Genomic DNA, 12,144 nt, shown 5'->3' on the forward strand with positions numbered 1-12,144 from the left:
AAAACTTCTCCAAATATGCAACAAAGAGCATTTTAACTCAACATCCAAAGTTTCATACAAAGTTCTACAGATTCTGGAGACATAGAACTACAACAAAACTTTGATGTAATAATATTAATAAAAACTTTAGTAGAGATCAGAAAAACATGATGTAAAGAGCTACACAGAACCATGAAAGCTTTTTTTACTTCAGCGTTTTCGATCTGCCTTCCATTTGTATACTGGTTTACCATTTGGGTTGAGTATCTCGTCTTCACGTAGCTTACGTTTGCGACCCTTTTTCTATATGCATTAAAAAGAAGTTCTGTAACGTTAATAATGTACCAAGATACATTCATACGATTTAAAAATGAATTGATAGAACAAAGCTATTACCTGTAATTCCTTCTGCATTGACATATCCATATATAACTTCTCCAAATCTTTTGCCCTGCTCTTCCTTGCCTCAAGATCTCTATATGATCTATCCATCTTCCTGTTTTAATACACAGAAGATGATATGAGTAATTGCTTGTTCGTTTGATGCCTTTAGAAAACATCTAATGCATATTTTCAGAGACAATACTTTTTAATATCTTTAGGAATGTGCATGGCGGAGATATCAGTTTTGTTTTTAGCTTGTAACTCAAGTTCTCTAGCCTCCTCTCTGATTAAGAAAAAGTCAGAGTTAAAAGATCATAAGAGAACAACATACAATGTGGTACTAACTCCTTATCACAACAAACTGCTAAGCATAACAGAATACTCCAGAAGATGATCTGACTTCTAAACAATCCAAAAGCAAAGAAAGCAGAGAGTAACCTGTCTTCTGCAAAGTAGACATGTCTACGGCTAGGCTGCTCCTCGGTACATTGCAGTGATGCAGTAAGCTTGTCAATTTTCTACAAAAGAATATAAATAATTGTAAAACAACAAGCTAATTGCATACTGTTGTTAGATGAGGGAAAGATAAGCTTTACGTTTTTCTCACTCTGCCATTTTTGGAACACATATCCTATGTCTTGAGTCTTCATTATCATAAGCTCTTCTGCACTGTACTTATTTATCTCTTCCCTAAAGAAAATCAAGACCAATGAGCTTAGCAATGAACATAGTGAAACAAAAAAGAAAAAGACATAGAGTATTATTACTTTGGTCTATGAACTCCATCAACTGTTTTACTATTGATCATCTTAAAGTAAAATTCATCAGGATTCTTGAAAGCTGCCTTCTGCTTAAGTTTCTGCAGAAAATCAAACAACAACCAAAAAAAAGAAGCAGTAAGAGAAACAATGTGTCTTCATGAACATATATACTGTTAAAGGTCTGTCTGAGCTTTCAAGAAAGCTATAAGCAAATTTGAAAAATAAAAAGATTGAACCTTTTTGATATCTTCCTTTTGGTGGTAAGCTTTAGCTCGGATGACATAGTCCTTATGCTTCTCGAGGAGGCCAAACCTCTTCCTCGCTTGCCTGATAAAAATCCAAACTTTAAGAAGAGAAACTGTGAAAACAAACGACTGGAAGAGAAGAGAGCAAAGCTTTACGGCTGAGATCGCTCTTTATGAGCAGGCCTTGGAACAGCGTTACGTAGCGACGACATGTCTAGATGGCTGAAGAATCAGAGGAAGAGTAGAGAAGACGAACGGCCGGCGACGAGAACAAGTGTTTAGGGTTCTTTTTTGGATTGGGGACTAAAGAAAACCGAACCTTCTAGCTGTATCAGAAGGTCTAGCCTTAGAGGTTAGATTAGATGATTACTTGTTACCCTCTGTTGGATTAAGGTCCTTCACTCCTTGTTTAGTAATGGGTTTTGTTAATGGACTATAGAGTCCACATACATATGAGTCGGTTGTGCTTTGCTCAGATCACTACTACGAAGCCATATTTATTTATACTAGATTTTTTGTCAGCGCGGATTATGCATTATAATTTTATTTCAATATTTTTTAATATATATTTTTATGAATATAGTTCTGCAGTAATGAACTAAAATTGTCACTACAGAGTTGAAAATGGTTTTTGTTGATATTTTTGTCTTGTTAAATTTTAAGTAATTATTTTATGCTTTTTTTATATATTACTTCTAAGCAGTTAAATTGATTCATTGTGTTTTTTTAAGCTGCTAATAACATATATAATGGGACTGAAGTAAAAAAAATTAGAGGTGAGTAGTAAATTTTAGCATTATTTAGAAACTTAATTTAAAAATCAGATATAGTTATGAATGTCCCTTTCCCTTCACCTTTTATATATGTTTGTTTCAAACTTTGATATTTTTTTGTCATCTACTTTGATACAAAATTTAAAAATACAATTATTTATAGTTTTCTACAGAAGTTTTAGAATTCTTAATTACAACAAAAATCAGAATCTGTAAGTTTATATCCTTCGAGTAATTTTATTAAGAACATTAGTATATATTTACTACTGTTTTTTATGCTAAATGTGAATAATTTTGTTATTTTAATTTAGTTTGGTTGTTCATCCTAAATGTATAAGTATTTTGTAAACTTATATAATTTTTATATGTTTTCTAATACTAACATTATAAGAAAAGTAAAATAAAATTGGTCTCCCAATTTTTAAAATTAAATATTTAATAGCTTTATTTTGAAAAGGGTAAAACAAAATGATCTGTATATATTTTATAAATAAAAATATCATAACTATTAAAGATATAATATATAAAATAAATAATATGTTTGTCTATATATTACTGATTATATATTTTTTGTTCTTAGAATCGGAAATATTTAAAACGTAATTAATTGTTAAGCTAATTCTTATTAATTCAGTACACAAATACTACGTACTACGATTTGAAAAAATAATGTAAGAATTTTTCATAAGTTTTTTTTCCATATAGCTTTAGAAATATATATATATAGATAGATATTTTCCATTTTTGTTTTTTAGAAAAATAAAAAAAATATAAAATAAGAAAAAAGATAGAAATTTTGATAATGGCAATTACATAATAAGTTTATGCTATCAAATAAGACTTCATGCTTCTTCTTAATTCATTAAGGTTATCTACTCAATTGACCATCATGAGCGGGATATATAAGAAAATAACTTTTTAAATAATTTGTTATTGTACATTGTATATTAACAATATATATTTTTATTAAAATCCTAGTTTAAAAATTCAATCTTCAGAATATAAAAATATATTAATAAGAAACTTTTTGGTTAATAATATAATTGATCAATTTTGAAGCCCTCGGTTGTAACCTTTTAATACATGTCTTTCTATTTACAGTTTTAACTCTTTTGCTTTTCTTATTCGTCCTGCTTGAGAAAAATCTGTCAAATAAGACTTCATGCTTCTTCTTCCTCCATCGAAATCAAAACTTTTATTCCAAGTTATTGCTTCACGCGTGGAGTGAGTGGCGTCTCGGTGAAGAAGATGGGTTTTTGTGTTTTGGGCTTGTGGCCCAAGTTGTTTATTTCGCCTTTGTGTTTTGGGTTTATGTTGTTTGTTCAGTAGTTTTTAGCCTGTTGGGTTTTTTGGCCCGTTAATAATATTAAAAATAGATGGCAAAAAAAAAAAAACAGATGGCTAAAACTGAAACGAAAAAAAAACATCCATTAAAGAGAGGCAACATTAAAGAATTCACATTAGACAAAAGAGTTAGCTCATCATAGACGTTACACGTGTATCTAAATCTATAAAATAAAAAAATGACTGGATGGAAATACCGAAACCACAAGTTAAGACATGGCCGTTATTGGGAAATGTCCGGTAAAGAAATTCATTCGAGAGGGCTGAGGCACAATTATTTCTTGGCATCTCTCTTACTTTGCATCCTCTTCATCTGCTTCCTCTTCAGCATCCTGAAGGAACTGCACATGTGGAGTTTGCAAGATATGCGTCTACGCGAAAAAAAAACATGAATGATGATCTTGAGCTTGTTGATATTAAATGAAAAGCAAACACACAGAGCTTAAAGGAGTCAGCTACATCTCCTCCCTCTCCCCTCTCCCAAAAGAGTCAAAACACTTGCCACTTACATATATAAATATAATTCCAAATACTGAGCGAGAGAGATATTGAGACAACTCTCGGGCTATGTTAACGTTGTGACCTCTCAGACCTTGTAACAGAGGCATGTGGATGTGGATTATATATTTATATGTTAGATAGATGTATCAGAACAACATAAATTGACAGGGATCAGAATATCAGGTCTTACCTTATCGTAGATCATGAGGAGCTCAAGACCAATGAATGGCTGCTGCTGTGTATCACTTAGTAACTCCGCAACATGTGCTCGAAGAAGACGGTGGGAGGTTTTGCAACAATGCCTACAACCATTAGAAGCCATTTGTGAAGAAGTTTTTCTTGTATGAGAGTAATCAATTTGGCGGTGGTGTAAGTCGGGGTCATCGTATATAAAGAGAAGCATGGGAAGCTGAAGAGTGTATCGCCATTTAGTTGTTATTTTATTGAAGAGGGAAGTTATGGATTTATGGATGTAGATAATGTGTGTAAGGGTATGCGTTCCTAAACGGTGAAAAAAGGATAATGAAAGGTTGCAGCGAAGGTGGAAGACGTTGGTAAAGTTGCCGGTTTTGCTTGAATGGGTTCATAAAGGATATTGGGCCTAATTGTGTTGTGAGCAAGTACGTAGATGTCATTTGGTCTTTCAGAATGATTGTTTTAGCCCACGAAAAATGTTAATAGAATTGATGATGACATGTCAGTTTCATTGGCTAGGAATATTTTATCCTATGTAGATAGCTTTAGAAAGCTTCAATTTAGTCCCTTTTATATAGTAAGATGAATCAAGTATTTATGTTTTCTAGTTTGGTTAATTGGCCACTTTATTACGATATATCTAATCTATATAACATTAGTATTAATTAATTGCTGCCAGCAAATAATAAAATAATTTAACTTTATTATTAAAGTTTAGTAGTTTTATGTCTTGGGAGTCCTTTAAAAAAATTAAGTGTTTTGATTTGTTATCACTACTATATAAAATGAACTAAATTAGAGGTTTTCTAATCATGCCACATAGGATAAATTATTCTCTATCAATCAAGCTGCCAGATCATCGCAGATGTTTAACTAATGGACCTAGAATCATTCAACCCATCAAGATAGAAGACCATTTGCAAAGGTCTTTGTTTGTCTTTCCAACTCTGGCGTAACAGCAAAAGTGTTCACCCAAAAAACTCTATAGTCTCTTGACTCTAACCTCAGCCACTCATAGACCTTCTACCTTCCTCCTCTCAGCAATCACCCGTTACGATCTCGAGTCGTTTTTAAAATTCGTTTAAAGGGAATGCAAGACAATTATCATTTTGTAACTGCTGTTATTCTCATACATTAATTATATGTTCAGATTATTCCACTGCATCTACTGATAGATACAATTTTAAAATGCTTAACTATGGCATTGTCATTCAATCGCACATACGAAAAATTCTGAAGAAATTGTGTTACAAACAATCTAGAAAATTGTTTGAATAAATATGTTTATCACATGTTTGGGTATGATTTTTACAGAAAATGCAATCATGTGGCTTTGGATGAGTTGATGAAGAAGCAAGAGAGGAAGAAGAAAATGAATTAAATGATGAATCGCAAACTTACTGGTTGTTCCAACAGATAATTGTGAAGGTGATATGCCAAGCTCTGGTAGAGACTAGAGAAAGGGTATTATAAGCAAAAAGGCAGAGTGGGAAAAGTGATTGATAATTGTATACTTGAGTCCAAAATTGATAATTATATATTCTATACATTGATTCCTTTTAGTATAAAAATTCAAAAAAAAATGTAGATTTTTAACCTTTTTTTGTCGACCAAAATATATTTAAATAATATGACGATTTTGGTGACTATAATGATGACGGTCGGAGAAATAAAAATTGAATATTTTTGTTAAATTACAGTTGTGTCGTAACTAGCGTCAACATATAATTATATAAAGATAATATAATATAGAATGCAAAACCATATATTGTTTGAATGCAGAGTAGCAAATAAAATCTGGTCAATGGCGCCTACACTTTTCACTGGTCAAGAAGAAGAGCAGTCTTGAACACACCAAAATATAGACGATATATTGTTCAGTCTGAAGAAGGATAAAAGAGAGTATCTAAAATTTCTTCATAAGGTGAAAAATATGGAAAATGCGTAACAATATTGTCTTCCAGCAGATAAGAGATCACATTGTTAAGGATCATCCTCAATAAGTGCTACAAACACATCACTAAAACTAGAAGCAGAGGTATTGCGAATGGCAGTCAAGCAAATGAGGAAGCTAAATTTTAAGAAAGTTGCTTTCATGAGTGATTGCAAACAATGATATATGAGTTGCATTAGTATACTGGTCAAAAAATCATCCCATAGGTCTGTACCACAGAGTCTCCATGTTACAAGATATAATGGAAAGTTCCAATTCTTATGATTTCTCCTTTTGTTATGTCCCCAGAAATAGGGTGACTTTGGTGGATGAATTAGCTAAAAATGTAAGATGTAACAATCAAAGGTATGTAATACGCTGGTTCTAAATTTATATAAAAATATAATGAAAAAATATAAAAAAAATATAGAAAACAAACTTACTAAATTAAATACAATCTAATTATTTGTTTCACAATTATATGTAAATTGTTCGCCTCAATACTAAGAACACGTTTCTACTTCTAAACACCGTTGACATTATACATAAACTTGATAAGAGGAACAAAACAAACTCCCAATATGCAATCAACCAACTTAGTATCCTCATCGAATACAACTATCAACAGCATATAACAATTTTACAACAGAACAACTCATGCTCTCGATTAAACAATGGCAAATGATACAATTTGTATTAAGTGAGACTGATTCTATAAATTTGTTATTTAAACAATATCGTAAATCTTAAAATTTTATAAACCAGTAATCTGTGCGTAGTGCGGACGAGCACCTACTTATTTTAATTTCAAAAGATTAGTTAAAATACCATATCAATAAAGATGTTTTTAGATTTAAAAGGAAAATCAAACTACAGTTGAACTAAAATAAACAAAAAAAAAGGTAAACAAATCACATGCTATTACTTATACTATATAATATAATATGATAAGATAGTAAATGGTTTCTAGGTTGGTTTGATTGAAACTGATTCGGTTGTGATGTAGTATTGATTTAGTTTGGTCGGTATAGAATTCATAGAACCAATCAGCTAAACATGATTTATGTTTGATTGGAACTGTCTACTTAAAGTCTACAACACTCTATACTCTATAGCCACATGTTGGATCTGGCATTGCCTTGAAGGCTATTAATTTCTGTTTTGAATTTTTTTTTTCTCGTCTAGCTTAAGGCATGTAGATATCTTCGTCGTACCTCTCTCTTTCTCTGTCGGTTGAAATCTTTTTGACATTATAACAAAAGAAAATCATATCTTCCAGTGTTCTGCAAGAGATTCTAATGGTCTGACTTCTTCTTATGTGGACCCAAATATGTCCAAATACAGACCAAATGTTATGTTGCGTCACGTACATGTCTCGATATTCGTATTGGCTTAAAACATTTACTTTACAATTCACGTACATGCAAACAACATGTCGCTTTCGTTGCCTCTTTAGTTTTGTGTCCTAATGCCACATTACTAAAAAAAAAAAAGATGCTTGCAAAAATACTTTACAAAATCATATTTGGTGTTCAACTATTTCAGTTTTCTACAAATATAAAAACTAGAAAATTATAATTATCATGAATAATAAACAAATTTGTTTTACTGAAACCAGAAGTCTATTTCCTAATCATTCGACAATGATATTTTTAGTACATCTCTCAATGGACATTAGAAACAATGTAGACAAGAACGAAGATGAGCATGAGACAGCACTTGAAAAGACATTCCAAGATCGTTTTAGCACATTATATAATATAAAAACGAAATCACCAAAAAGCCCATGAACGTTGAACTAAAGCTAATTCTTCTGAAAATAACAACAAACAAATAAAACACATTTTTCAACGAGAACCAGCAGCAGGACGTTGCCGGAGAGGAATAGCAGCCCACGGGCTCATTGGTCCCATTGGAGACGATGAAGACATCACAGGAGCAGGAGCAACCGACGATGAAGCAACAGCGACTCGCTCACAGGAAGGACACATGGTGAGCGTAGTGGGAGGTTTCATGTGCATGTACAACTGTGGAGACAGCTTTAAAGCCCTAAGCTCACTCACTTCCTTCTGTAATCTTCTATTCTCCTCCGTTAGATTCTCGCAACATCTTTTTAGATACTCACAATCAACTTCCGTTTGCTTCAGCTTTGTCCTACACACACATATCAAGAGTCCAAATTTTTAAATCCCCAATGCTAAAACCGAATCCAAACTAGACCAATTCCAGAACCAGAACCGTAGATAGCCGGTTTTACACAGATTGTTAGTAATTAGTAGTATTATATTTGGACCGGAAAACTAACTTACTAACTCGAACTAAACCAAAGACCCATTAGGGGATCCTTTAGGGAAATCTTTATGGGTCATACAAGGACATTGATATGCAATCACCATCATAGCAATAACTAAATATTTTGCTTTTTGAGACTACTGAAATTACAAAAATAGCCTCTGAAGTAAAGTTTTACCTTGCCCTTCGGTTTTGGAACCACACTTCCACTTGCCTAGTCCTTAGATTCAACTGCTTAGCCAGAGCCATCTTTTGTTTCTGCATCCAACACACGTCACATAAGTCAATAAGGGAAACGAAAAGTCAACTTTGTGATAAATAAAAAAAACGTCAACAATAAATTACGGAAATGCCACTGACCGGGTTGAGAGTGCTATGTTCTTTAAAAGTCTCCTCGAGGACCAAAGCTTGTTCTTTAGACAACCGGAGCTTCTTCCTCGACCCGTCGTCCCCGTTACCACCACCATCTTCATCGTCGCTGCCACCGCCGAGAGAGCTAGATCCTCTCTCCGCCTCGTTATCCTCTATTGTTCTTCCTCCTCCAGTTCCCGCCGCAGCCACGAGCTCTCTTTCGTTTCTCTTCCCGCTCATCACGCTTGAGACGGTGCTATTAGGAGACGAAACTCCCGCATCTTCCTCCACGTCAACCACCACCCTCGACGGAGCTCTGTTCACGTCGAGCCCCCGTAGGAACGATCCCACGTCGGAGTTCCTCTCTACAGATTCAAAACCGTTACGTTAGTTTCCTTTTAGTCACACCACAATCTCGAGAATTACATTTTCAAGAAAAGAAAACAAAAATAGCAAGAATAGTAACGAATATATATAAATTTAATAATATCGGATCTATGTAAATAAAAAAAATTTGTTAAGGTAGTTGAACAGATTATTCATAAATCTTAACATTTTTACCAAAAAAAAAAAAGATTATTCATAAATCAAGAAAATCAAGAATTCATTATAAAAAAAAAGAGTAAGTACCTGAAGATTGAAACATTTGAATCCAACTGTTCTGAATCTTTTGAGGATGGTTATAATGGCTCTGCATATGCATGTGTGATGAAGACGAATAAGAAGCCATAGGCATTGGATTCAACCTCGGAGAAGACTCCTTTTGATTTAAACCTAAACTCAAGCTCAAGCTTAGCCCCAGTCCATCATCCCTCTCACCCATTTCTCAACAACAAACAAAATCAAACTTTTTTTCTCTCAAGTTTTTTTCCTGGAAAATGAATAAATGACCTCTCTCTCTCTCTCTTAAAGATGTTGTGCCACTTCCTCTACACTTGTGCAGCAGTACAGTTTGAAAGATATGGCTTGTGTTTAAATTTATATACAAAAGAGATTTTTCAGACAAAGAGATATGGGGTTGTGGGGAGGCTTAGGGTTTCAATGATGACTTGTGTCAGAGAGACCTCTGTTACCTCAATGATGATATATACTGCATAAAAAAACCTGCTTTTTAACTTAACCATGGTTAAAAATAAATCCAGGAGTTATTACTATCACCTCACATCCTCTGTTAACCATGGTTAATTATTAAAAAGGTCCACCAATCTTGTTCTATTTCTCTCAATTTCCGTTTTGTAACTTGTATCTATTCAATTCTTTAATAACATATGAACCTTATCAGAGCGTTTTCAAATATATTAATATTCATGTATTATCAGTAAAACTCGTTCATCAAAGTTTTTACTATATATGGATAAAGATATTTCTTTAACTTTATTAAGAGAATATTAATCTACCCGAGTTTCAAAGTTAAATATGTAGAGAAAGCTCTTTTTCAAAAACCCACAAGCTAATGGCTTTTTGTATATGGCTTTCGTTACGAAAGCGGCTTTCTCGCTCGTTGAACGTTGACCAATGAGAAATAAAAAAAAGCTGCGGTTGAAAAAAGTTCGACTGTAGAATCCACGCGCTGGTGAAAAATAATATCATAATAATTAAAGAATCATCACCATCATCATCATGAAAACATTTATCATCATATCATGCCTTATTGCTATCATCATATCCCTATTCTTCTCTGAATAACGCGGGTCCTACGTATCCCAAAGACAACCTTTTCTGCAGCTTTGCTTTTTACAACTTTTATTTTATTTTCTTTAGTGCATATGATAGTTTGTACTTTACTTTACCGATATTTTGTAAAATGTTAAGATTTTTTTTTTTTGCACTTTACTTCTCATGTTAACATGGGTTTGTTTTGATTTAACAAATCACTTAATCACTTTCACTCCTAACACTAACATTGGAAGCAACTTGATTGTATTATAATACTAGAATTCCTTACTTGGCATGTAGTTAAAATCTTTTTAGTGAAACATTTTTAGTTTTTTACTAATTATTCAATCTTTAAAAAACATATTACAATATTTTTTTGAAAAAACATATAACAATATTAACATTAATTTTCTTTGAAGATCTAATAATCTTACTAATAAGTCATGATGATGAGGTAAATTTCTTGGTCGATAAAAAATACTATGTTCTTTGAAGATTTAATAATAGAACTGTATGTGATTAGGGATGTTAATACTAGAACAAAATAAGAAATCGATGAGGAACACGCGCGAGTGAGGGGAAGATGAGAGGGAGAGATGAGGCGGTGGGCTCAAAATGGGTATGGAATCAGGAGGGGGCAGAGATACGGTGTCGTATCGATAGGTTACAGACAGCCTATAAAGAACCCTAAACACTGCATGGATTGGAGTTGTCTGTGAATCCAACATGCATTCCCGTTCCATGCCTCCTTTCATTTATTGTTCTATTTTCCCGATGTCTTTTTAGTTCATAATAAGTATCAAATGTTAATTAATTTTTCATTAATTTCATCTGTCAGTCAAACACAAATAAAAGAAAACGCACGACATGTGGTGGTGGTGTTGGTAGATTTTATGGCTGAAGTAAATAAATGTTTTAATTGTGTGTTTACTAGTACTAGTATCTATTTATTTTGTTATTAATAATGCCCTCGTTACTTATGCCTTCGGTCTCATCAAGACTTTCAGCAGTTTCACAGACAAGTCGGGTCAGCTTTATTAATTTAATCTCGAAACGTAACTTAGTTCTAATGACATTAATATTTGTTTTGACATTTACAAACAGTCTTAACATTACCCTTCTTCTCACTTAATACATCCATTTATGACAGTATAAGAGTTGCTCAATTCTCAGACAAACCACAAAACCATTCGTGAAAATGACACATTTTCTTTTTAAGGCATCTCTATTCCATTTTTTCTTTTAAACTAGAACTAGAGATTGACCCGCCCTCAAGAGGGCGGGTATATTTTTTTGTTTTTGATTTTTTAACCTGGTATAGTTTATATGTTTGTGTGTTTGTATAATCATATTTTTGTATGACATGAATTTAATAGAGCAGATAACTTTTTAAGTATATTAAATAAATAAAATTTCGTAAGTATACACTTGTGTCATATATGTTTGGGATTTTTTTTTAATTTTTATTCGTAAATTTTGCAATATGTTATCTTTTTGTAGTTTCATATATGATAACAATTTTAATTTCCCACATTTTATTTCTAAACCTAAGTAGGTGTTTTATTAAAAGATATAACAAATTATAGAAATTGTTTGATAATAATGTAGATTAGTAATATTAAAATTTTGGTATTTAAAGAACTTAAACCAAACCCGAACCGGAGTATTTCGGATACCTGATTATATCCGAAATAAATTTATATACTTATATATATTAATTACTTTTAGAT

General features: G+C 32.5%; 2 protein-coding genes across 3 annotated transcripts; both read right to left on the reverse strand.

Annotated features, from left to right (window-relative positions):
- Positions 1-14: 14 nt before the first annotated feature.
- Positions 15-1,760, reverse strand: LOC106413772 (probable U3 small nucleolar RNA-associated protein 11). Of its 2 annotated transcripts, XM_013854513.3 has the most exons (8): positions 1,526-1,760; positions 1,361-1,451; positions 1,131-1,222; positions 960-1,053; positions 802-881; positions 566-646; positions 376-475; positions 15-282 (listed from the first exon to the last, which is right to left on the reverse strand). In XM_013854513.3, the coding sequence occupies exons 1-8, from the start codon at positions 1,579-1,581 to the stop codon at positions 190-192; spliced, it is 687 nt and encodes a 228-aa protein (XP_013709967.2). In that variant the 5' UTR covers positions 1,582-1,760; the 3' UTR covers positions 15-189. The 2 variants fall into 2 exon arrangements, with proteins under 2 accessions (XP_013709967.2, XP_013709968.2); XM_013854514.3 differs by lacking the exon at positions 566-646.
- Positions 1,761-7,825: 6,065 nt separating this feature from the next.
- On the reverse strand, positions 7,826-9,818 carry LOC106412055 (homeobox-leucine zipper protein HAT3). Its single transcript, XM_013852940.3, has 4 exons — positions 9,389-9,818; positions 8,768-9,123; positions 8,586-8,665; positions 7,826-8,269 (listed from the first exon to the last, which is right to left on the reverse strand). Exons 1-4 carry the CDS (start codon positions 9,579-9,581, stop codon positions 7,963-7,965), a joined length of 936 nt encoding a protein of 311 aa, XP_013708394.1. The 5' UTR covers positions 9,582-9,818; the 3' UTR covers positions 7,826-7,962.
- Positions 9,819-12,144: the final 2,326 nt, after the last annotated feature.

The sequence above is a fragment of the Brassica napus genome, chromosome A9, assembly GCF_020379485.1.
Source record: "Brassica napus cultivar Da-Ae chromosome A9, Da-Ae, whole genome shotgun sequence".
Lineage (NCBI taxonomy): Eukaryota > Viridiplantae > Streptophyta > Magnoliopsida > Brassicales > Brassicaceae > Brassica > Brassica napus.

Bases quoted from the DNA above. Each gene is read 5' to 3' on its own strand.
- LOC106412055 (XM_013852940.3), bottom strand. From the start codon at position 9,581: ATGGGTGAGAGGGATGATGGACTGGGGCTAAGCTTGAGCTTGAGTTTA. The intron at 9,124-9,388 runs GTACTTACTCTT...TTGAATCTGTAG, and splicing joins TCAAATGTTTCAATCTTCAG to AGAGGAACTCCGACGTGGGA. The intron at 8,270-8,585 runs GTAAAACTTTAC...ATGTGTGTGTAG, and splicing joins TTCCAAAACCGAAGGGCAAG to GACAAAGCTGAAGCAAACGG.
- LOC106413772 (XM_013854513.3), bottom strand. From the start codon at position 1,581: ATGTCGTCGCTACGTAACGCTGTTCCAAGGCCTGCTCATAAAGAGCGA. The intron at 1,223-1,360 runs GTTCAATCTTTT...GATTTTCTGCAG, and splicing joins AAAAGGAAGATATCAAAAAG to AAACTTAAGCAGAAGGCAGC. The intron at 647-801 runs GTTACTCTCTGC...TTTCTTAATCAG, and splicing joins GTCTACTTTGCAGAAGACAG to AGAGGAGGCTAGAGAACTTG.